General features: G+C 36.4%; 1 protein-coding gene across 1 annotated transcript; it reads left to right on the top strand.

The window, feature by feature from the left end:
- Window positions 1-5,853: 5,853 nt before the first annotated feature.
- On the top strand, window positions 5,854-15,762 carry LOC137626667 (uncharacterized). The gene is made up of 7 exons (XM_068357681.1): window positions 5,854-5,940; window positions 10,222-10,357; window positions 11,851-11,992; window positions 12,431-12,567; window positions 12,964-13,107; window positions 14,072-14,257; window positions 15,563-15,762. The coding sequence occupies exons 2-7, from the start codon at window positions 10,232-10,234 to the stop codon at window positions 15,725-15,727; spliced, it is 900 nt and encodes a 299-aa protein (XP_068213782.1). The 5' UTR covers window positions 5,854-5,940; window positions 10,222-10,231; the 3' UTR covers window positions 15,728-15,762.
- Window positions 15,763-26,902: the final 11,140 nt, after the last annotated feature.

Below are 26,902 nucleotides of genomic sequence, written 5' to 3'. Positions count from 1 at the left end.
CGGAGAGATATAAAATATATAGATCTATAACGTGTTAAGCAAAATTACTAAAAACCTAAACACACTTCCGTCTAAGGGAAGGGTCGGCCATTTAAAAGTGAAAGAGAGTCCATACTCTCTTTGTCACCATGATTAAATCTATCCAAAACGAGTTCAAGTTTTGAGATGAAGATAAAACCCCTGCATAGCGAAAGCTCAAAACTAGAATAGTGTACTTCACCAAATAGTTGTGAAAACAAATCCAGTTAGTAACAGCGTATTAGTAGGTCTTGCCGGTAGCCCGACAGAGAGAAAATTGGTTCTTTGTTTACTTGGAGTACTAAGTACCTGCTCGACAGATGGCGCTGTTGATGTACACCCCCACCTGCATAGCGATCGCTGGCGTATTTTGACAGTAGGTTTTTCTGTCGAGCAACAGAGTTGCAGCTTATATGATCACCGGCTAAGTTTAATATTGAAAATAGAAGTATATCTCCCAAACCTTGACAGAATTAGTAATTCATATGTAAGGGCCCATCTTAGTTGGGCAACTATACAAAAAAATCATTCAGTTATTGGAAGAAAAAAAAGCCTTACGTAATAATTAACAAAAAATCATTCAGTTATTGGAGGAAAAAAAGCCTTACATAATAATTAACTATAAATTTAAAGGTTTTCTGATCTAATCAGAATAAATCTTGCTCATCCAGAATTGTCAAAGACAATTTTACATTTGGCTTACGTCCAAAGTAAAACGGGTAATAAGATATTATGATTTTTAAGTTATAGGTGCATTTACAGGTTACCGTCTCTTCAAATAATGTACTGTACCACTCTGGTGTTTGAGAATACCTTCAGAGATATTCTTAAGACAATTCTAGAATAATGTCGAGAGGAAACTACAGTGGATAGTAATAATACCATAAATTTAAGTGTCACGACAATACGGTGTGAAGGTCTGAACGATCCCCCGGTCTCAGAATTCTCCTCGACATTGTATAATGTTTTTCTTCCGCCATTAGCTCGCTTCGCTCGCATGAAAATAAAACATCAAGCTCGTATGTACTGGCAAGCGGTAATGTTGAGCTGCGCACGCTAACATTCCAGGAAAATAAAACATCAACCTCGTATGCACTGGCAAACGGTAATGTTCGCGCATGCGCAGATTATCAAGGAGAATTCTTAGACCGGGGGATCGTTCAGACCGTCACACCGGCCGATGGTAAAAATATGTGGCATTGCCTGTTTTAATAGTAAAAACTTAAATACACTTTTGGGTCAGTTAGGATCGATAGGATGAGGACACAGTATCCTAAGAAAGATTACGTTAAAATTTTAACGGTTGATTACGTTAAAATTTTAACGGTTGGACAAGTGCTGCTATGGGGTTAGGGTAGATATTTTCTTTGGTCTTCACTATATACTGTAAACTCTCACTTAGGCTAGTTTAATAGAGGTTTTTCAAACGATAATAACTATGGGGTAGTGTTAATTGTGTGTAAAAAATTAGTTTAATTTTAAGATGTATACAATTACGTATGTTTTAACATACGGTATTACCTCTTTCCTTCAGTCTAGCCTACAGGAAATATAGTTATAATCTTTGTTTTCGCCTTTTGATATAAAAAACGTCGTGAAAATATACCTACTTAACTATTTAACTACTTAACTAAATATTTCTACCATTTACTAGTACACGCTTTAAATGCAAAATTGGAAAAATCACATACATAATCGTACAAATTCTCAAATTTACACTATTTAAAAGCGTAGAATGTGGAAAAATCTTCACTATTTTTTATGAATGAAACCTTCATATAACTTAATTATAGAATAAACGTACTGAAAAAGTTTAATTACCTGTAATTTTCCATCGAAATGTGATATAGAAAACTCCACACTCACAGAAGGTCTCAATCGGCCATGTTTGTTTACTTTTTAAGGGCATTTGGGTGCGTTCGTTCAACTTGAAAATTCGTAAAATATAATTTTCTAACTTAAATATACCGCAAGATAAGTATAAATTTTAAAATTAAAGTTATTAATAATCAATTTAGTATAAGTCTTAATAATATCGATAAAATATTTTCATCCCTGATCATCAAAGTAATATAATAATAAGTGAGAACGTACCCTAATGTTCACGAAGTGAGATAATCTTTGGAAAATTTAAAAACATTTTTATATTAAAGTTTTCTCTCTTTCTTTCGTTCTCATGTGAAAACATACACACCAACTGTAATGTATATCCCTTACTGCTGTTTTAGGTGTAAAATACACATATTTACACCTTTTCAACTTTCAACAAAAAAATAATGAATGGAGTTAAGTAGACTATTCCCTGACATAATACTTTAGACTTTGTCATGACAAGATGGATAAAAGATAAAGGCTGAAATTGGAGTGACTTGTTTATATTATTCATATGATAATGATAATGATAATAAACACAATGATTTATTGTTAAATTCGGGAACTTAAGTTTACTTATGTAAAAAAAATCCCGTTTTCTTTGTTTGTACAAAAGCCAAATTGCATTTAAAGGATCTTAAGGTAAATAAACGAAAAATATATGCTGACTCCAGCGTCCATGGGACATGAGTTCTTGTGGGGTATAAAAAACTATAATCATTTATATATTCATTATCGTGAAATAAATTATTTAAGGAAGCATATTAATATAATTCATAAATTAATTATTAAAATCATTAATTATGTATAAGTATCGTCTATTTTTAGCGAAAAAAGGTTAAAAATAACTCGGCTCATTTTTGAAGATCTGGTAATAACTTCGAACTTGGTAGTGTAACCGAAAATATAAATGCCATTTACATCTTCTCTAAATAATTTACTTCGTGTTATATATTTTCAAACTATAGTTTGTTGTCTTCATTACTTATTCGTTTAGGTTTATATATATAAAATCATCATTTCAAACCTAAAATGCCAATATATTGATGGTAAAAAATCATTATTATTGATATAAATGGCAACAATACACTACTTACGTTATCAGATGTTGAAACATTACCAGGCGTTTATGGGTATTGTTTCTCAACTATTATTTATATCTGCCTACTAAATTAGACTCTATTAGACACATTTTAAAAGACAAAAAGATATATTTGTTAGCTTTAAATGTAGCCAAATATTTTACTCAAATATCTAGGCTATAAATAGTTCCCAATAAAAGTGGAATACATAAAACACGTAAATAGAAATAAATGGATTTACCTTAACGAATAAGGACTATGGCAGATATATCAACTATATTTATGCATAATATCAAAGTAACTGCACATATTGGGTAAGGAAATATTCAATATATCACTAAATATACTTAATATTCTCTATTTCCATCGTTAAATACAAGAGAAACATTACAAAAACTCCTCTACGACTTCATGCTTTATGGACAGTTGACGACGGATGGTCTCCAACACCGGATATAAAAGGCAAAATCCTTCCAATGATATCGAAAAGACGATGAATAGTCGTGTGAAATCTATTATTATTTTAAGCATGGAATAATCTTTAATAATTTCTATATTGAATTTATAAGTACATCTGATAAAAATAATGTGTTCTAAATAAGATATTTGATATTTTTTAAACGGTAAACATTAAATATTTGATTTTTCGTTTTCAAGTTTGATTTGGTGTCTGGCAACGCTGAAACAAGGATCAGTAAGCCTATATTTCCAGCTACTGTTAACCTATTATTATAAATAACTTAATTATTATTATTATTATTATTATTATTATTTCTTGTCAAGATATAACCCTAGTTGGAAAAGCAAGATGCTGTAAGCTCAAGGGCTCCAACATGAAAAAATAGCCCTGTGAGGGAAGCAAACAAGGAAATAAATAAAAGTAATGATAAAATTAAAATAGAATATAGAAAAAATACATTAACAACATTAAAACATAATTCATGTATAGACTATAAAAAAAACTTAGGTCAGCCTATTCAACATAAAAACATTTGCTGAAAGTTTGAACTTTTGAAGTTCTACTGATTCAACTACCCGATTAGGAAGATCATTCCACAACTTGGTCACATATTTCATAATTATTTTCCTGTCCAGACAGATTGAAATCTGAAGTATACAGTTTTCAATAAGTAGTTTATTTGGATCTGAAAAGTGAATTTATCTGGAAAGATCAATGTCTTGGGTTAGAGTTCTCTTGCTTGAGGTTTAACTATTCTATCTTATTTCTCTTCTTGCTTTTTTTTAAGTTTTATACTTTATATATGAAATGTCTATTCTAATGTCGTTATTGTTCTTAAAAAAATAGTTTAATTTTTCATTACATCTTCTGTAGTCGTATTTCCTTGTTTCCATTCTTCACTGGGCTATTTTCCCTGATGGAGCCCTTGGCCTTATAGCATCCTGCTTTTCTAACTAGGGTTGTAGCTTAACTTTTAATAATAATAATAATAATAATAATAAAATGTCAAAACGAGAGAGAGAGAGAGAGAGAGAGAGAGAGAGAGAGAGAGAGAGAGAGAGAGAGAGAGAGAGAGAGAGAGAGAGAGAGAGAGAGAGAGAGCACATAAAATTTGATTAATGAAAAAATATATTCAAAGCCATAAGATATCTCAGACTTCAAAGAAAAAATAAATATCACATTACTATAGACAAAATTTATGCCCATACATCTATAGTAAGCTACCACTCCCTTTCTTGGACCATGGGGGGGGGGGGAGAAGGGGAGGTAAAGAACCCCACTCTTTTATCCTCCCTATTCTTCAGGCTAGTTTAGAACAAGTGGTTCTACGTAGGCCTACCTATAAAGTCAGCCAAGTTCTTCCTTACCTTGAGGCTCCATCAATTGCCATCTCCCATTGGACAATCTGTCTGTTGCAAGTTTCAAAGCCTTAGAATTCACGTCTGAATTTGGGGTGTTTAGCATGGTGCTGGGGCCTGTGAGACCCTTCAGAGTAGAAGTTAGAAGAGGCTGGGTAGTAAGATGGAAGGAGATTGAGTAGAAGGCTATTAAGTAAGTGCAGCTAGAAAGGTGATCTTGTCTACATAACTTAAGACGTTTAGACGTCAGACGCTTGAGGCTTAACTCCTTGGGATTCTCTCATTTCATCCGTGTTCCCAGAATTGTTAAATTGATGTATTTCTTGAAGTTGGTTTATCAGAAATTGAGAGTAAGATAAACATTTCCTTTAATTCTTCTTCTTTGCTGTGCAATTACGAGGTAAAGGTAAAGTAAAGTGAATAGGCCAACTTACTAACATGTACACACTGTTGTCTTCAGGCAGTTAACGTCGTAGTCTTGAAAGGCTCACAGAAAATGGCAGATAAACGGAAGAATTAACTCAACTCTACAAGTGACCCATTCAAATGACCTCTGTCCTGATACTGTATGACTTTAAGCACCAGAAGATTCTTTGCATGCGTCTATTCAGCTCTTTTTTGCATGTCATCACACTCTAATACAGGTCTTCTGAGGTCTCTGCGTGTGTACTGAGGTCTACTTGGAAAAATAATCACTTGGTACTTTTATTCCTATTCTAAAAATAAAGACCACAAAATAGCACAATGTCATTAATTGATTCGTTCGTGGCAACAGTTCAGAGCAGTAAAGAAACTGATTAATATCGAGCTTCGACAGTGTGAATGGCAAAAACGATCTAGAGTAGTTTCCCCTGAAAAGTGACATCTGGAAACTATATCTATAATTCACGAATAAGAGAGAGAGAGAGAGAGAGAGAGAGAGAGAGAGAGAGAGAGAGAGAGAGAGAGAGAGAGAGAGAGAGAGAGAGAGAGAAAGAGAGAGAGAGACTGGAAAGTTGCCAGGAGTTGACCTTGAAAGGACGGTCTACGGTACCTGGAATCGGTTGAAGATTGCACAACCTGGTCAGTGCAAATTGAGCCAGTTTGCGGCATGGACACATACTGGACGTCCCAAAGAGTGGATTGTTTTTAACCATCGTTTCACAGAAAGGCAAGTTCTCTTTCAAGAATTCAATGTAGATACAGATGTTATTGAAAGGATTTACCTGGAATTTTACAAATTCATGAAACAACAGCGCGTCTTTTTGGAATATACTGTAGGAAAATATGGACCTCAATTGATGCACATTTTCTTTCGTATAAGACAAGTGATTTTAAGTGTTCACATACTATTTATATGCAATGTATGATTATGTATGTATGCATACATACACGAGTGTATGCTAGAATTGGGAATGGGCTTAAAATATAGTTTAGAAGAGGCTGTGACCAAGGCAGAGTTAATGAAAAGGAAATTGTTTTTTTTTTCTTTCAGGTTTACACAGAGAACAATATCAAATTTATTCATCAGGCCTCATTGTTTTTTTTTCTTTTACGAGACAAGATCAGAAATTTCTCCCCATGAATAATCCATAAAGAAATATATTTTTAAAAATCCTTTATAAAAACAATACTTAAAAAAATCTTAGGTATTAAATCTCGATCAATATTTCTGTAGCTTAAAAATTAGTTTGAATGCAAAGCATATACCCTTTTACTGCCCAGAACCGAAGACAATAAGATGAATGGGCTTAACTATGAAAGGGAGTGGTTGAAAACGCCTTCTGAAAAAAGGAAGGTTATATAGTTCAGGAAGAAAAACAAGACATTAGAGAAAAGAGTAAAAGTATCATTTGATAAAAATTTCTTTCTTTTTTTTATTACTAGCAACTGTTCATATCACTACCAACTGTTTTTATTACTAACAACTGTTCTTACCACTACCAACTTTTCCATTACTAACAACTCGTTTTATTAAAAGCAACTGTTTTTATCACTAGCAACTGTTTTTAATACTAGCAACTGTTTTTATTACTAGCAACTGTTCTTATCACTAGCAACTGTTTTTATTAACAGCAACTGTTCTTATCACTAGCAACTGTGTTTATTAGTAGCAACTGTTCTTATCACTAGCAACTTTTTAATACTAGCAACTCTGTTTACTACTAGCAACTGTTTTTATAACTAGCAACTGTTCATATCACTAGGAACTGTTTTTATTACTAGCAACTGTTCTTATCACTAGCAACTGTTTTTATTACTAGCAACTGTTCATATCACTAGGAACTGTTTTTATTACTAGCAACTGTTCTTATCACTAGCAACTGTTTTTATTACTAGCAACTGTTCTTATCACTAGCAACTGTTTTTATTACCAGCAACTGTTCTTATCACTAGCAACTGCGTTTATTAGTAGCAACTGTTCTTATCACTAGCAACTTTTTAATACTAGCAACTCTGTTTACTACTAGCAACTGTTTTTATAACTAGCAACTGTTCATATCACTAGGAACTGTTTTTATTACTAGCAACTGTTCTTATCACTAGCAACTGTGTTTATTAGTAGCAACTGTTCTTATCACTAGCAACTTTTTAATACTAGCAACTCTGTTTACTACTAGCAACTGTTTTTATAACTAGCAACTGTTCATATCACTAGGAACTGTTTTTATTACTAGCAACTGTTCTTATCACTAGCAACTGTTTTTATTACTAGCAACTGTTCTTATCACTAGCAACTGTTTTTATTACTAGCAACTGTTCATATCAATAGCAACTGTTTTTATTACTAACAACTGTTCTTACCACTACCAACTTTTTTATTACTAGCAACTCGTTTTATTAAAAGCAACTGTTATTATCACTAGCGACTGTTTTTAATACTAGCAACTCTGTTTACTACTAACAACTGTTTTTATTACTAGCAACTGTTCTTATCACTAGCAACTGTTTTTATAACTAGCAACTGTTCTTATCACTAGCAACTCGTTTTATTAAAAGCAACTGTTATTATCACTAGCAACTGTTTTTAATACTAGCAACTGTTCATATCACTAGCAACTGTTTTTATTACTAGCAACTGTTCTTATCAATAGCAACTGTTTTTATTACTAGCAACTCGTTTTATTAAAAGCAACTATTATTATCACTAGCAACTGTTTTTAATACTAGCAACTCTGTTTACTACTAGCAACTGTTCTTATCACTAGCAACTGTTTTTATTACTAGCAACTGTTTTTATTACTAGCAACTGTGCTTACCACTAGCAACTGTTTTTATTACTAGCAACTGTGCTTACCACTAGCAACTGTTTTTATTACTAGCAACTGTTTTTATCACTAGCAACTGTTTTTATTACTAGCAACTGTTTTTATTACTAGCAACTGTTCTTATCACTAGCAACTGTTTTTATTACTAGCAACTGTTCTTATCACTAGCAACTGTTTTTATTACTAGCAACTGTTTTTATTACTAGCAACTGTTCTTATCACTAGCAACTATGTTTATTACTAGCAACTGTTCTTATCACTAGCAACTGTTTTTATTACTAGCAACTGTGCTTACCACTAGCAACTGTTTTTATTACTAGCAACTGTGCTTACCACTAGCAACTGTTTTTATTACTAGCAACTGTGCTTATCACTAGCAACTGTTTTTATTACTAGCAACTGTGCTTACCACTAGCAACTGTTTTTATCACTAGCAACTGTTTTTATTACTAGCAACTGTTTTTATTACTAGCAACTATGTTTATTACTAGCAACTGTTCTTATCACTAGCAACTGTTTTTATTACTAGCAACTGTTTTTATTACAAGCAACTGTTCTTATCACTAGCAACTGTTTTTATTACTAGCAACTGTTTTTATTACTATCAACTGTTCTTATCACTAGCAACTATGTTTATTACTAGCAACTGTTCTTATCACTAGCAACTGTTTTTATTACTAGCAACTGTTCTTATCACTAGCAACTGTTTTTATTACTAGCAACTGTTCTTATCACTAGCAACTGTTTTTATTACTAGCAATTGTTCTTACCACTAGCAACTTTTTATTACTAGCAACTCTTTTTATCACTAGCAACTGTCTTTATTTCTAGCAAGTGTTCTTATCACTAGCAACTGTTTTTATTACTAGCAACTGTTCTTATCACTAGCAACTGTTTTTAATACTAGAAACTCTGTTTACTACTAGCAACTGTTTTTAAAACTAGAAACTGTTCTTATCACTAGCAACAGTTTTTATTACTAGCAATTGTTCTTACCACTAGCAACTTTTTATTACTAGCAACTCTTTTTATCACTAGCAACTGTCTTTATTTCTAGCAAGTGTTCTTATCACTAGCAACTTTTTATTACTAGCAACTGTCTTTATTTCTAGCAACTCTTCGTATCACTAGTAAGTTCTTATTTCTAGCAACTGTCTTTATCACCAGCAAGTGTTTTTTATTACTAGCAACAGCTTTTATCATGCAGCCGTTTTTATTATTAGACACTGTTCTTATCATGCAACTGTTTTTTACTAGCTATTTGTCATCAGTAGCAACTGTTTTTATTTCTAGCAAATGTTCTTATCACTAGCAACTGAATTTATTTCTAGCAACTGTTTTTATTTCTAGAAACTGTTTTAATTACTAGCAAATATGCTTACCACTAGCAACTGTTTTAATGCTAGCAACTGTTTTTATTACAAGCAATAGATTTTATCATGCAAATTTTTTTATTACTAGCAACTGTTCTTATTACTAGCAACTCTTTTTATTACTAGCAACTGTTCTTATCACTAGCAACTGTTCTTATCACTAGCAACTGTTTTTATTGGTAGCAAATGTTTTTTATTACCAGCAACTGTTCTTATCACTAGCAACAGTTTTTATCACTAGCAACTGTTTTTATTACTAGCAACTGTTCTTATCATTAGCAAATGTGTTTATTAGTAGCAAATGTTTTTTATTACTAGCAACTGTTCTTATCACTAGCAACAGTTTTCATCACTCGCAACTGTTTTATTTCTAGCAACTGTTCTTATCACTAGCAACTGTTCTTATTACTAGCAACAGTTTTCATTACTAGCAACTGTTCTTATCATTAGCAACTGGCTTTTCATCAGTAGCATCTGTTTTGATTACTAGCAACTGTTCTTATCACTAGCAACAGTTTTTATCACTAGCAACTGTTTTTATTACTAGCAACTGTTCTTATCACTAGCAACTGTTCTTATCACTAGTAACTGGCTTTTTGTCAGTAGCAACTGTTTTGATTACTAGCAACTGGCTTTTTATCAGTAACAACTGTTTTGATTACTAGCAACTGTTTTTATCATTAGCAACTGCTTTTATGAGTAATGTTTTATCTGTAGCAATTGTTTTCATCAGTAACATTTTATTTTTAGCAACCCTTTCTATGAGTAGCAACCGTCCCAAAAGAATAACGGATATTCGTTACTTGGCAGATTCGCCGAGATGGAATTCCACAGCATGGATGAGTCCGACCAGTACCGAATGGCGACGCAGGAATGTCCAGTCGACCTGCCGCCTCCTCCAAATTATCACAGATGGCGAAGCTTCTTCTTAAGCCTTTACATGCAGGTGAGGGCTATTCTAGTATGGTGTCAGTCTCCTACGCCGTTTTGATTCTAGTGTCGTCAAAAATGAAGTGGTCCGCAAATCATTACATTGTTGAATTATAGAATAAGGATAGGGGTATCTTTTATATATTGCCTTAATCATGTGGAAGTTTCTTGCAATTATAATCTGAGTTTGAAGTAACCGGGGAAAAAAAAACAAGCTCCTTATTGGTAACCGTTTGTTTGTAGAACCTCCCCATCAAAAAATAGATTGATCGTCGCTCGTATGCAGTAGAGAAGAGGGAAAGGGCATTGCACTTGTTGCACAATCTCCTAGAGATCAGCCACAGAACCAAAGATGGTCAGCCAATGGATGCTGATAACTCCGCAGATAGATTCATATGCCTCCAAACACACCACCCCCTATTCCCATTCCCTTCCCTAGCTCATACGTATGGAGCATTTGAGACAATACGAAAGACTATCAGACTTTGAGAGGGGATCAAATGACCTTACATTCGTATAATGAGCAAGCGTCATTTCCTATAGATTATCACGGTCACTCGCATATACGCACACAACTCACGTCGTCTGATATTTTTTGGCTAATTGACCGTCCTCTACTTCTGTTCGCCAAAATCACAGCCCGATAAACTCTATATCTCACTCGCTTGGAATATTTGTCCTTACAACAAACCCTTGCAACTCACACTGGACACTTAAGGATTGTTTCCACATTTACTTACTCTATTATTCCAGTTACAACTTCGCCCGTGGCCTCGAGCATGTGAGGTGGAAGAACCCTTCTCTCTGTCAACACACACACATGAAAAAGACCATCTCAAAGCTTGAAAGTGTTTCTATTCCTACTGACTTAGACATGATCTATGACTCCTTTTGTAAGGTATGCCACAGCCCATTTTCGACTTAGCAAAGTCTTAAAGGTACTCTTAAAGTAGTTTCCCTTGAGATAACATGGCCCAGCACAAGGGCTTGGGAAGTCATTCGCAGCTAAGATACAACGGCGGGATACTACAGCAGTTCCTCTGTGAAGTACAATTTTTGATTAATTGGATAGCAAGATGGAGGAAAAGAAGTTGGTAGGCTTTAGAGGTAAAGTAGAGGTTTAAAATGTGGGATGATTTAGAGCCTGAAGTGAAAATGCAAAGATATTTTAGCCATTCTTACAGTGTAGCATGACAGGCGCGATGATGGCACCAACCATCTCTTGATTTTTTCATTAACACTCTGAGGATCCATTATCTATTTTATCTATTCATACAACTATATAGAAAATTTATTCAGCTTTCCAAAGCACTTTTCAGTTTCTTTCTACCTTTATTCCTTTGTCAGTTACGATACAAAATGACAACATAAAGTTGACACGTGACGTCATTGCCCACCGTAAAAAAAGTTTGCAAGTCACGAACATGACTGATTTTGTCACGACCGGGGTCAACAGTGGGTTAAGCGGTCTATAACTTCTGCCATTTAATGATCCGATGTTTTTCTCAGGTAATTAGCAGTGAAGAAGATGAGAAGCGAAATTTCAAGCACAAAGACTGGGACTTTTGCGTCGTCCATTCAATGCACGAGACTGACCGGCAGACAGCCAAAAGCTTTATAAGATTACTAGAGACGACCTTGGGAATATTTGGTAATATACAATGACAGTGTTCTTATTCTCTTAAAATTTCATAATACAATTTTCCATGAAGTATTCAAAATGTCTGGTGCAAAACTGTAAATTGTTGGCAAATGGTAGTATTCACATTTCTTGACACAGAACTCTAATTCTTTTATAGCGTATTCTGAGAAATATACTCAGCCTTTGGTATGGTGTCGTAAAGTTGTAAATACGCATTATACAATTTATGCACGAACGCAAATCTGAGCGATACCTGCTCTGGCCAAAACATTTTGAAATTTTTGTTAAATATTCAAAAATTTTTATGGTCTTCCAAAGTTGTGAATATGCGTTTAATAATTTATGCACGAACGCAAATACGAGTACTGTAACACCTATTCTAGTTGCCAAAAGATGCCAGAAAGCTTACTCATATGACATCAACTAAAGGACACCAAACTCCTTCAGGTACTTGTAACGGAGACGTCGCGCTTGGAGAGAACACTCTCCAAGCAGCCACGACGATGATCCAGAAGAGCAACAAAGTGTTTGTTCTTGCCACCAGACATCTAGAGAGCCAGACGGTTCCAACATACGTCTTCCACGTAAGTCCCTTTGTGTTTCAAATAGTCCCAAATGCTTTTCACTTTTAGAAGTATCTCGGTAAAATGCAAGAAGTGTTAAAGACAATTGTAAAATCGACAATCTCATTATGACATTTTTTGTGTTTCCTTCTGCTCTGCTAATTAAGTCTGTAAGATTGGATTTGTATCTGGATGACATCAAATTCATTAGCCAGAATTAGAATAAAATCCCTGACAAGAATTTAAATAAATCTTTCCCGAGTAATTTGACGATGGATATCCTGTGGAAGCTTCACACATCCACACTGATGTTATCAAAGCCAAACTTTACATGGAACTGACCTCCAGTGACAATGAACCAAGTTGACCTAATTCTTTCTATTTCTTCCCCAACTTAATATTCATTCCACATTTCAGTCAGCTTTGATGCAAGAACTCCAGAGGCCTAACTGGCGTCGTAAGATAATCCCTCTCCACCCGCGTGGACCCAAGTACACGCCCCTCTTCCTGGCCAACATAGAAGGGCTGTCCATTGGAAACGACTCGCGCGTGGTAGAACTTGTAAGTGCTGCTGTAGTTTCTCGCTTTGCCAGTATACTAAATTAACTAAGACTGTCTCAATTATTTATATTAGTCACTATTCGGTCTAGGGAGAAACGTATAAAAGCTTTTTCAATGGTAAAGGTGCAACTTGAAGATAGCAAGTTTCATTCTTGTAAAAGTATTTACTGTTGCCAACATATAACATTTCTATTCCTTATACTAACTTAAAACCTCACATTTTGACTCCCTGAATTAGACAAAATACTAACTTTTATGAAACCATAGCTATTAAACCTTCTTTTTGGTTTAAGAATATTAAGCCAACATAGCATTCAAGCCCAAAATAACTTTTGATATAATTAATAACCTGGATTTTATAGCAGTTACTATACAAAGAGTTTAAGAGATATTTTGAGAATGTTTTTCAACGTGGGAAAAAGTTACAAATTATTAATATTTGAATTTTATATAACTGCCATTTCAAGTCGAAATATCCACCTCTTCAATGTAAGCCAACATTTGAAAGACTAAGAAACATCTGAATCACATTGTTCATTTGTTTATTAGTTGTTTTTATATGTTAACATTGCATCTTATTACTGGACCTTGGCACCACTTACGACCCGAGTTTTTGCTATCATTGCCAAGAACCCATTTCTAGGGATTTTTTAATGATAAGTCGTCACGATATCATAATCAACATTATAGAAAACAGAGCAGTGTGATAGAGAGACTAATGTGATGCTATTTATATAAAATGTTCTCTTTTTCTTGGAATGAACATGATAAAATGATTGAAGGTCCTGTAGAGAGTAGGGTTCCCCTGCTGTATAAGACCAGGAAAGCAGCTCTTAAAGTAAAGTCAAGCCACTCTACCTTCAACTGTGGTCAGGGAAAACAAAGACATCAATAGTATACAGCATCTAAAACTACATCGAACACAGCCGTTTAGAAATATATCTAAAAACGACTGTCTTTGCAGGTATCGGGAGTCATCCACCTGGAGGAGCAGATGCAGGTCCGGGCCAGGAGGGACCGCGCTCAATTGGCCTTCAGCAACAAGCTGAGAGAACTGCGGCAACATCGCATCCAGGAGATCCAGGAGGTCATCTCTGGACTCAGGAGGGAATACGGCGACGACTACGATCCAAACGAACAAGTTACGGAGGTGAATTTCCTTTGGTAAAGATCTTGGAGTTGAGAATGAAATATCAATCAAATAATTCAGCTCGTTAAACACCACACAGATCAGAATGTCTACTGATTGAACTCTGCTCTAGACATTCTTGCCTCAGTAGTCTTCTTCTGATTTCAATAGTCTTATTTTCCAACTGATGGCTGTCAATTTATACTGAAATTTATAGAGATAAATCTTCAATCTATTTTTCCATAATCATTAAATAGCACAACAATATATTAAAGATGGCCAAAGCACATGAAAGACTTAGATGTGTTCGTTTATCATCATCATTTCCTCCTACGCCTATTGACGCAAAGGGGCTTGGTTAGATTTTGCCAGTCATCTCCACCTTGAGCTTTTAAATCAATATTTCTCCATTCATCATCTCCTATTCCACACTTCATAGTCCTCCGCCAAGTAAGCCTGGGCCTCCCAACTCTTCTAGTGCCTTGTGAAGCCCAGTTGAAAGTTTGAACTAATCTCTCTTGGGAATGCGAAGAGTAAACAATACAATAGCCATTAAAATGTTCACTAAAGACCTCCTGTTTCCAAGTTGGGAATTAGGGACATAACTTAGTTTTCATTTTATTGCAAAAATTAATTAGGATTTCAGCTCTTATTGTGTTTGGAGGCTGGGATATGCTAGTTTGAGTTACAGTGGGCTCCCGAAAAATAAATACAAATGTTGCGCAAAAAATAAAGTTACTTTAGAGTCCACTACTACTGGCCATTTATACTTTTTTATATTTGATATGGTGCCAGTAACTTAAGTACATAGATCTAAGTAGGTGACTAAACTGATGTATTCCTCACAGTTACTAAGAAGGGCTACGTAAAACAACACGACTGAACATAAAGTTCGATGACAACGCGACTGTGGTCCCCTTTTTACAAAGTTGCCACATGACCAGATAACGATTTATCTCTCCGTCACAATATTTAAAACAAGTATAATGCTTTACTGAACCCAAAAACCCCTCAGGCAAGTGCAGCAGTTGTTAAAATACTTGGTAATCCGTGAAGGGTTTCAACCACAACACATTACATTCCTCAGAATCATGCACAACTATATTCTAATGTAATGTTAACAGATACTCCTATACATACTTGTTTGTATGGGCCTCACTGTTTATTTATTCATTTGTTTGTATATTTATTGTTATATTGTATGTAAAATTGACCAGTTCCTGATATATACAGACTGGAAGCTTCATTAACATCTGTTAGCACATTAAAAACTTCCTCTTGTAATCATGGCAGCTTATAATCAAAATAGTTTTGAACTTTCACCAGACGCTGCAATCGATCGAGGCCATCATGCTGGACGACACTGCTTCTTCGAGCGGCAGCGGCAGACAGGTCATCAACATGTCGGGATGTCAGAGCGTGTCTGTCGGACCTTCGTTCCACTTCTACGGGAGCCAGAGGGGCAACGATGACCCGCCAGATTTTGAATGATGTCGGTTTGCGTCTAAATAAAGTGTCCTCTGATCGGTTTTTGTGTCATATTCCTAATCGATAGATGAGTACTTGAGTGGGTGGAAGGGACTTTTATTTTCACCGATGTACCCCTAGCTATCCTTTTTACTAGCCCATCTATAACTATAGTTGGAAATGCAGAATGCTATAAGCTCAAGGGCTCCATCTGAAGAAAATAGCCCAGTGAGGAAATAAGGAAACTGATGGAATAGTGTGCCTGAGTGTACCGTCAAGCAGGAGAATTCTAACCCAAGAAACTGGAAGACCATGGCACAGAGGCTATGGCACTACCCAAGACTAGAATACAATGGTTTGATTTTGTGTGTTCTTCACCTAGAAGAGCTGCTTACCATAGCTAAAGATTCTCTTCTACCCTTACCAAGAGGAAAGTAGCCACTGGACAATTACAGTGTAGTAGTTAACCCCTTAAGTGAAGAAGAATTTTTCGGTTATCTTAGTGTTGTCAGGTGTACGAGGACGGAGGAGAATGTGTAAATAATAGCCCAGACTTTACCATTTGCTATCACTAAAAATATCCAAACACTTCCTCCATTAATATATCTTCTTTCCTTTTATCCAACTGCCTTCATGACTTAAGTAAGACAAGACTAACTAGGAACCTATTCTACCTCAGTTGGTCCAACTTTCATGTGAGATTTCAGACGAAAATAAACTTCTAGATAGTTACTGTTCTAGTTTCAATTCATCAAGGACTTCCCATTATTATTATTATTATTATTATTATTATTATTATTATTATCATTATTATTATTATTATTATTATTATTATTATTATTACTAGCCAAGTTACAGCCCTAGTTGGAAAAGCAGGATGCTATAATGCCCAAGGGATCCAACTGGGAAAAATAGCCTAGTGAGGAAAGGAAACTACGAAATAAATAAATTACAAGAGAAGCAATGAGCAACTAAAATTATATATTCTAAGAACAGTAACAACATTAAAATAAATCTTCCATATATAAGATACAAAAGCTTCCAAAAAATAAGACTAGCTGCAACTAGGGACGGATATTGTTTATGAGATCGGCAGTGTCCCTCGTTGATGTCGCTCACTATCACGCAGTTCACTGTAATGTTTCTGCATTTAACATCCTATTTAAGAAAGCTACATGATAGCTGTGTCTTTTCGATTGTAGATATTACCATGGAATTTGGTAGGAACAGAGAAACTACCTTTCCCATCAATCCCTGAAGTTTTCATTTGGATATGTGAATTATTCTAGGAACAATTCACTCCGCCAAAAATAACCATTCAACGCATACCGAAATAAACGTTTGCTGTGGCTTTTCTATAGCACATATCAACATGAAAATTGGTATTGACAAAGTAAATATCCATCACATAAATCCCTGAAAATTTAATTTTGATACGTGAAGTATTCTATGAGTAATTTATGTCGCCGCCAAATTTCGGCCTTCCGCGGAAATCAAAAAATGGCTCCTGTGACTTTTCTATGGCAAGTATCAATACAAAAATTGGCATGAATGTAGTTCACATAACACCATCAAACGCTGTGAAAATCATTTGGATATCTGAAAGACTCTAGGAGTAGTTTGCGGGTCCTCACTGATTTTTTAGCTTCGAAGCGTCACTTAGGAACAAAAGTGACAGCCAGGGCATGCCTAAAGCAAGTATGAATATGAAAATTGGCAGAAACAAAGCTTATCTACATCTAAATAGTCAATGAAAATTTACCCTTAAATATATTTATTGGTATAAGAGTTATTGATCCCGCCGCCAAAAATATTAGCTGCTCCCCTCCTACCCCACGATAATAATAAGAGGGAATGACTGGGCTATCGGTTGGGCGAGATTCGTTTGCGAAAATTTTGGCATTTCATACAAGGTCATTCTATGAAGTGAGAGACTCTTTACCTATGGTAAGCAGCTCTTCTAGGAGAAGGACACTCCAAAATCCAATCATTGTTCTCTAGTCTTGGGTAGTGCCATAGCCTCTGTACTATGGTCTTTCACTGTCTCGGGTTAGAGTTCTCTTGCTTGAGGGTACACTCGGGCACACTTTTCTATCTTATTACTCTTTCTCTTGTTTAGTTCAAGTTTTTATAGTTTATATAGGAAATATTTATTTTAATATTGTTACTCTTCTTAATATATTTAATTTTTCTTGTTTCTTTTCCTCACTGGGGTATTTTCCCCGTTGGAGTCCTTGGGCTTATAGCACCCTGCTTTTTCAACTAGGGTTGTAGCTTAGCAAGTAATAATAATAATAATAATAATAATAATAATAATAATAATAATAATAATAATGAGGTTCCTAATTCTTATGCAAAAAATCAGGTATCATTAAAGTCATGTCTGCATGTACATTTCTTGACCTACATTCAAATCATTAACAAAACTTTCTTTTATAAAACTGGACTCTGTGATGTCTCTTTCTAATAAGTTATTAGAATGAACACATTTCTTTGAACATAAGTAATCAATAATGTGATTTTCATCTCTATATCTTGAGCATATCTTTTCATATGCTGTTCAATTCTCCTTTCAAGGGCTTTACCTGTTGACCAATATAATGTGTTTCACGTGAATGAAATTTGGGTTGTAGCTTAGCAATTGATGATGATAATAATACTAAAAGAAATTTCTAAGGCCAGTTGATCAGAGAAGTTACCACGACTGACACATTGAAGGTTTAAAGGCCACTCGTGAATGGCAGAGGCAAGGGACAGTGATATTGCCCTATCAAGCAGGACAATGCCCTAGAGACTGACCATATATACATACGATCAGCGCCCAAGCCACCTCTCCACCCAAGCTAGGACCAAGGAGGGTCAGGCAATGGCTGCTGATGACTCAGCAGATAGACCTATAGACTCCCATAAACCCCCCTCTAACATCTTTAGTTCACAAGGATGGTGAGGTTGCAGCGACCAAAGAAACTAACGGGTTTGAGCGGGACTCGAACCCCAGTCTTGCGTTCACCAGTCAGGGACGTTACCACATCGGCCACCTAAATATGAAAACTCCAGGGAGTGTTTTATTTTTAAAATATACTGTTCTCATCTGTATTTCAGTAAAATACAGGCGACCGTAATTTTACCCTACTTTGTTATTATCCTTCACGGGTTGGTGACCGTTATATCACTCTTTTACGTCAATATATCCGTTTTTAAAGCGGTAAAAATCCTGGAATAAATGTTGCCAGACATTTAACGTATTTTTAAAGCAAATATTTAAGTATTAGGTCCAATTTCAATCCGGTTTTCATCATTCATGAAGGACATTGAGGTAATATATGGTATCAAATTTTAAAGACTCCTCACAACTGAGATAGATAAGAATATAGTACCCTTTGTCAGGCTGGGTTAGGGGACCTATGTGTAAATTCTACCTTGGAAAGGAAAGTCAAATGAGCGCTTAAATATTTCTACCAGAAAGAAAATTTGGAGGAGCTAAAATTATTCTTAAAAAAAATATATTGGTAGTTTTAGAAAGATAAGAATATAGTACCCTTTGTCAGGCTGGGTTAGGGGACCTATGCGTAAATTCTACCTTGGAAAGGAAAGTCAAATGAGAACCCAACTATTTCTACCAAAAAGAAAATTTGGCGGAGCTAACCCTGGAAAGGAAAGTCAAATGAGCGCTTAAATATCTCTACCAGAAAGAAAATTTGGCGGAGCTAACCCTGGAAAGGAAAGTCAAATGAGCGCTTAAATATCTCTACCAGAAAGAAAATTTGGCGGAGCTAACCCTGGAAAGGAAAGTCAAATGAGCGCTTAAATATCTCTACCAGAAAGAAAATTTGGCGGAGCTAACCCTGGAAAGGAAAGTCAAATGAGCGCTTAAATATCTCTACCAGAAAGAAAATTTGGCGGAGCTAACCCTGGAAAGGAAAGTCAAATGAGCGCTTAAATATCTCTACCAGAAAGAAAATTTGGCGGAGCTAACCCTGGAAAGGAAAGTCAAATGAGCGCTTAAATATCTCTACCAGAAAGAAAATTTGGCGGAGCTAACCCTGGAAAGGAAAGTCAAATGAGAACCCAACTATTTCTACCAGAAAGAAAATTTGGCGGAGCTAACCCTGGAAAGGAAAGTCAAATGAGCGCTTAAATATCTCTACCAGAAAGAAAATTTGGCGGAGCTAACCCTGGAAAGGAAAGTCAAATGAGAACCCAACTATTTCTACCAGAAAGAAAATTTGGCGGAGCTAACCCTGGAAAGGAAAGTCAAATGAGAACCCAACTATTTCTACCAGAAAGAAAATTTGGCGGAGCTAACCCTGGAAAGGAAAGTCAAATGAGCGCTTAAATATCTATACCAGAAAGAAAATTTGGCGGAGCTAACCCTGGAAAGGAAAGTCAAATGAGCGCTTAAATATCTATACCAGAAAGAAAATTTGGCGGAGCTAACCCTGGAAAGGAAAGTCAAATGAGCGCTTAAATATCTATACCAGAAAGAAAATTTGGCGGAGCTAACCCTGGAAAGGAAAGTCAAATGAGCGCTTAAATATCTCTACCAGAAAGAAAATTTGGCGGAGCTAACCCTGGAAAGGAAAGTCAAATGAGAACCCAACTATTTCTACCAGAAAGAAAATTTGGCGGAGCTAACCCTGGAAAGGAAAGTCAAATGAGCGCTTAAATATCTATACCAGAAAGAAAATTTGGCGGAGCTAACCCTGGAAAGGAAAGTCAAATGAGAACCCAACTATTTCTACCAGAAAGAAAATTTGGCGGAGCTAACCCTGGAAAGGAAAGTCAAATGAGCGCTTAAATATCTCTACCAGAAAGAAAATTTGGCGGAGCTAACCCTGGAAAGGAAAGTCAAATGAGAACCCAACTATTTCTACCAGAAAGAAAATTTGGCGGAGCTAACCCTGGAAAGGAAAGTCAAATGAGCGCTTAAATATCTCTACCAGAAAGAAAATTTGGCGGAGCTAACCCTGGAAAGGAAAGTCAAATGAGAACCCAACTATTTCTACCAGAAAGAAAATTTGGCGGAGCTAACCCTGGAAAGGAAAGTCAAATGAGAACCCAACTATTTCTACCAGAAAGAAAATTTGGCGGAGCTAACCCTGGAAAGGAAAGTCAAATGAGCGCTTAAATATCTCTACCAGAAAGAAAATTTGGCGGAGCTAACCCTGGAAAGGAAAGTCAAATGAGAACCCAACTATTTCTACCAGAAAGAAAATTTGGCGGAGCTAACCCTGGAAAGGAAAGTCAAATGAGAACCCAACTATTTCTACCAGAAAGAAAATTTGGCGGAGCTAACCCTGGAAAGGAAAGTCAAATGAGCGCTTAAATATCTCTACCAGAAAGAAAATTTGGCGGAGCTAACCCTGGAAAGGAAAGTCAAATGAGCGCTTAAATATCTCTACCAGAAAGAAAATTTGGCGGAGCTAACCCTGGAAAGGAAAGTCAAATGAGAACCCAACTATTTCTACCAGAAAGAAAATTTGGCGGAGCTAACCCTGGAAAGGAAAGTCAAATGAGAACCCAACTATTTCTACCAGAAAGAAAATTTGGCGGAGCTAACCCTGGAAAGGAAAGTCAAATGAGCGCTTAAATATCTATACCAGAAAGAAAATTTGGCGGAGCTAACCCTGGAAAGGAAAGTCAAATGAGAACCCAACTATTTCTACCAGAAAGAAAATTTGGCGGAGCTAACCCTGGAAAGGAAAGTCAAATGAGCGCTTAAATATCTATACCAGAAAGAAAATTTGGCGGAGCTAACCCTGGAAAGGAAAGTCAAATGAGCGCTTAAATATCTATACCAGAAAGAAAATTTGGCGGAGCTAACCCTGGAAAGGAAAGTCAAATGAGCGCTTAAATATCTATACCAGAAAGAAAATTTGGCGGAGCTAACCCTGGAAAGGAAAGTCAAATGAGCGCTTAAATATCTCTACCAGAAAGAAAATTTGGCGGAGCTAACCCTGGAAAGGAAAGTCAAATGAGCGCTTAAATATCTATACCAGAAAGAAAATTTGGCGGAGCTAACCCTGGAAAGGAAAGTCAAATGAGAACCCAACTATTTCTACCAGAAAGAAAATTTGGCGGAGCTAACCCTGGAAAGGAAAGTCAAATGAGCGCTTAAATATCTATACCAGAAAGAAAATTTGGCGGAGCTAACCCTGGAAAGGAAAGTCAAATGAGCGCTTAAATATCTATACCAGAAAGAAAATTTGGCGGAGCTAACCCTGGAAAGGAAAGTCAAATGAGCGCTTAAATATCTCTACCAGAAAGAAAATTTGGCGGAGCTAACCCTGGAAAGGAAAGTCAAATGAGAACCCAACTATTTCTACCAAAAAGAAAATTTGGCGGAGCTAACCCTGGAAAGGAAAGTCAAATGAGCGCTTAAATATCTATACCAGAAAGAAAATTTGGCGGAGCTAACCCTGGAAAGGAAAGTCAAATGAGCGCTTAAATATCTCTACCAGAAAGAAAATTTGGCGGAGCTAACCCTGGAAAGGAAAGTCAAATGAGAACCCAACTATTTCTACCAGAAAGAAAATTTGGCGGAGCTAACCCTGGAAAGGAAAGTCAAATGAGAACCCAACTATTTCTACCAGAAAGAAAATTTGGCGGAGCTAACCCTGGAAAGGAAAGTCAAATGAGCGCTTAAATATCTATACCAGAAAGAAAATTTGGCGGAGCTAACCCTGGAAAGGAAAGTCAAATGAGCGCTTAAATATCTATACCAGAAAGAAAATTTGGCGGAGCTAACCCTGGAAAGGAAAGTCAAATGAGCGCTTAAATATCTCTACCAGAAAGAAAATTTGGCGGAGCTAACCCTGGAAAGGAAAGTCAAATGAGAACCCAACTATTTCTACCAGAAAGAAAATTTGGCGGAGCTAACCCTGGAAAGGAAAGTCAAATGAGCGCTTAAATATCTCTACCAGAAAGAAAATTTGGCGGAGCTAACCCTGGAAAGGAAAGTCAAATGAGCGCTTAAATATCTATACCAGAAAGAAAATTTGGCGGAGCTAACCCTGGAAAGGAAAGTCAAATGAGAACCCAACTATTTCTACCAGAAAGAAAATTTGGCGGAGCTAACCCTGGAAAGGAAAGTCAAATGAGCGCTTAAATATCTCTACCAGAAAGAAAATTTGGCGGAGCTAACCCTGGAAAGGAAAGTCAAATGAGCGCTTAAATATCTCTACCAGAAAGAAAATTTGGCGGAGCTAACCCTGGAAAGGAAAGTCAAATGAGAACCCAACTATTTCTACCAGAAAGAAAATTTGGCGGAGCTAACCCTGGAAAGGAAAGTCAAATGAGCGCTTAAATATCTCTACCAGAAAGAAAATTTGGCGGAGCTAACCCTGGAAAGGAAAGTCAAATGAGAACCCAACTATTTCTACCAGAAAGAAAATTTGGCGGAGCTAACCCTGGAAAGGAAAGTCAAATGAGAACCCAACTATTTCTACCAGAAAGAAAATTTGGCGGAGCTAACCCTGGAAAGGAAAGTCAAATGAGCGCTTAAATATCTATACCAGAAAGAAAATTTGGCGGAGCTAACCCTGGAAAGGAAAGTCAAATGAGCGCTTAAATATCTCTACCAGAAAGAAAATTTGGCGGAGCTAACCCTGGAAAGGAAAGTCAAATGAGAACCCAACTATTTCTACCAGAAAGAAAATTTGGCGGAGCTAACCCTGGAAAGGAAAGTCAAATGAGCGCTTAAATATCTCTACCAGAAAGAAAATTTGGCGGAGCTAACCCTGGAAAGGAAAGTCAAATGAGAACCCAACTATTTCTACCAGAAAGAAAATTTGGCGGAGCTAACCCTGGAAAGGAAAGTCAAATGAGCGCTTAAATATCTCTACCAGAAAGAAAATTTGGCGGAGCTAACCCTGGAAAGGAAAGTCAAATGAGAACCCAACTATTTCTACCAGAAAGAAAATTTGGCGGAGCTAACCCTGGAAAGGAAAGTCAAATGAGCGCTTAAATATCTATACCAGAAAGAAAATTTGGCGGAGCTAACCCTGGAAAGGAAAGTCAAATGAGAACCCAACTATTTCTACCAGAAAGAAAATTTGGCGGAGCTAACCCTGGAAAGGAAAGTCAAATGAGCGCTTAAATATCTCTACCAGAAAGAAAATTTGGCGGAGCTAACCCTGGAAAGGAAAGTCAAATGAGCGCTTAAATATCTATACCAGAAAGAAAATTTGGCGGAGCTAACCCTGGAAAGGAAAGTCAAATGAGCGCTTAAATATCTATACCAGAAAGAAAATTTGGCGGAGCTAACCCTGGAAAGGAAAGTCAAATGAGCGCTTAAATATCTCTACCAGAAAGAAAATTTGGCGGAGCTAACCCTGGAAAGGAAAGTCAAATGAGCGCTTAAATATCTATACCAGAAAGAAAATTTGGCGGAGCTAACCCTGGAAAGGAAAGTCAAATGAGAACCCAACTATTTCTACCAGAAAGAAAATTTGGCGGAGCTAACCCTGGAAAGGAAAGTCAAATGAGAACCCAACTATTTCTACCAGAAAGAAAATTTGGCGGAGCTAACCCTGGAAAGGAAAGTCAAATGAGCGCTTAAATATCTCTACCAGAAAGAAAATTTGGCGGAGCTAACCCTGGAAAGGAAAGTCAAATGAGCGCTTAAATATCTATACCAGAAAGAAAATTTGGCGGAGCTAACCCTGGAAAGGAAAGTCAAATGAGAACCCAACTATTTCTACCAGAAAGAAAATTTGGCGGAGCTAACCCTGGAAAGGAAAGTCAAATGAGAACCCAACTATTTCTACCAGAAAGAAAATTTGGCGGAGCTAACCCTGGAAAGGAAAGTCAAATGAGCGCTTAAATATCTCTACCAGAAAGAAAATTTGGCGGAGCTAACCCTGGAAAGGAAAGTCAAATGAGCGCTTAAATATCTCTACCAGAAAGAAAATTTGGCGGAGCTAACCCTGGAAAGGAAAGTCAAATGAGAACCCAACTATTTCTACCAGAAAGAAAATTTGGCGGAGCTAACCCTGGAAAGGAAAGTCAAATGAGAACCCAACTATTTCTACCAGAAAGAAAATTTGGCGGAGCTAACCCTGGAAAGGAAAGTCAAATGAGCGCTTAAATATCTCTACCAGAAAGAAAATTTGGCGGAGCTAACCCTGGAAAGGAAAGTCAAATGAGCGCTTAAATATCTCTACCAGAAAGAAAATTTGGCGGAGCTAACCCTGGAAAGGAAAGTCAAATGAGCGCTTAAATATCTCTACCAGAAAGAAAATTTGGCGGAGCTAACCCTGGAAAGGAAAGTCAAATGAGCGCTTAAATATCTCTACCAGAAAGAAAATTTGGCGGAGCTAACCCTGGAAAGGAAAGTCAAATGAGCGCTTAAATATCTCTACCAGAAAGAAAATTTGGCGGAGCTAACCCTGGAAAGGAAAGTCAAATGAGAACCCAACTATTTCTACCAGAAAGAAAATTTGGCGGAGCTAACCCTGGAAAGGAAAGTCAAATGAGAACCCAACTATTTCTACCAGAAAGAAAATTTGGCGGAGCTAACCCTGGAAAGGAAAGTCAAATGAGCGCTTAAATATCTATACCAGAAAGAAAATTTGGCGGAGCTAACCCTGGAAAGGAAAGTCAAATGAGAACCCAACTATTTCTACCAGAAAGAAAATTTGGCGGAGCTAACCCTGGAAAGGAAAGTCAAATGAGAACCCAACTATTTCTACCAGAAAGAAAATTTGGCGGAGCTAACCCTGGAAAGGAAAGTCAAATGAGAACCCAACTATTTCTACCAGAAAGAAAATTTGGCGGAGCTAACCCTGGAAAGGAAAGTCAAATGAGAACCCAACTATTTCTACCAGAAAGAAAATTTGGCGGAGCTAACCCTGGAAAGGAAAGTCAAATGAGAACCCAACTATTTCTACCAGAAAGAAAATTTGGCGGAGCTAACCCTGGAAAGGAAAGTCAAATGAGCGCTTAAATATCTATACCAGAAAGAAAATTTGGCGGAGCTAACCCTGGAAAGGAAAGTCAAATGAGCGCTTAAATATCTCTACCAGAAAGAAAATTTGGCGGAGCTAACCCTGGAAAGGAAAGTCAAATGAGAACCCAACTATTTCTACCAGAAAGAAAATTTGGCGGAGCTAACCCTGGAAAGGAAAGTCAAATGAGAACCCAACTATTTCTACCAGAAAGAAAATTTGGCGGAGCTAACCCTGGAAAGGAAAGTCAAATGAGCGCTTAAATATCTATACCAGAAAGAAAATTTGGCGGAGCTAACCCTGGAAAGGAAAGTCAAATGAGAACCCAACTATTTCTACCAGAAAGAAAATTTGGCGGAGCTAACCCTGGAAAGGAAAGTCAAATGAGAACCCAACTATTTCTACCAGAAAGAAAATTTGGCGGAGCTAACCCTGGAAAGGAAAGTCAAATGAGAACCCAACTATTTCTACCAGAAAGAAAATTTGGCGGAGCTAAACTTAATCTTGAAAAAAATTATTGGTATTTTTAGAAATACTTTCTAAAGAAAAAAACATTAAATGTTTCTCCCTAAATCTAAATGTGGTTAATCAAAGTCAAAATAAATGATAAAAGTTATATAAAATGAAAATATGAGCATCAATGGAAATAAACCATATTAAGTATGTTTCCTACTCATAACTATTTCTCCAGACATCAAAGGTGACTTTGATAACGTAATCTAATCTATTTCAAAAGGAGTTTGAAAAAAACTGGGTGAATAATAACATGAATATTCCCAGCAACGAAATCTGCTAGACTAGTTCACCTTTAGGCCTATTCTTGTTTAAATCTCCCTCCTAGAGATTTCTGGCCTGATTGGTAACGTCTCTGCCTCATTTGCTAGTCGGGGGTTCGAGTCCCGCTCAGACTCGTTAGTGCCATTAGTGCCTGCAACCATACCATCCTTGTAAGCTAAGGCTTGGGGGGTTTAGGGGAGCCTATAGGTCTATCTGCTGAGTCATCAGCAGTCACTGCCTGTCCCTCATTGGTCCTAGCTTGGGTGGAGAAGAGGCTTGGGTGCTGATCGTATATATGGTCAGTCTCAAGGGCATTGTCCTGCTTGATAGGGCAATGTCACTTTCTCTTGCCTCTGCCATTCATGAGCGGCCTTTAAACCTTTAAATGGTTTCTTTAAACAAAATATACACTTTTATATATTATTATTATTATTATTATTATTATTATTATTATTATTATTATTATTACAAGCCA

This window comes from Palaemon carinicauda, chromosome 34 (genome assembly GCF_036898095.1).
Source record: "Palaemon carinicauda isolate YSFRI2023 chromosome 34, ASM3689809v2, whole genome shotgun sequence".
Lineage (NCBI taxonomy): Eukaryota > Metazoa > Arthropoda > Malacostraca > Decapoda > Palaemonidae > Palaemon > Palaemon carinicauda.
The sequence above is the reverse complement of the archived record's forward strand: the minus strand, read 5'-3'. Positions and strand labels throughout refer to the sequence as shown.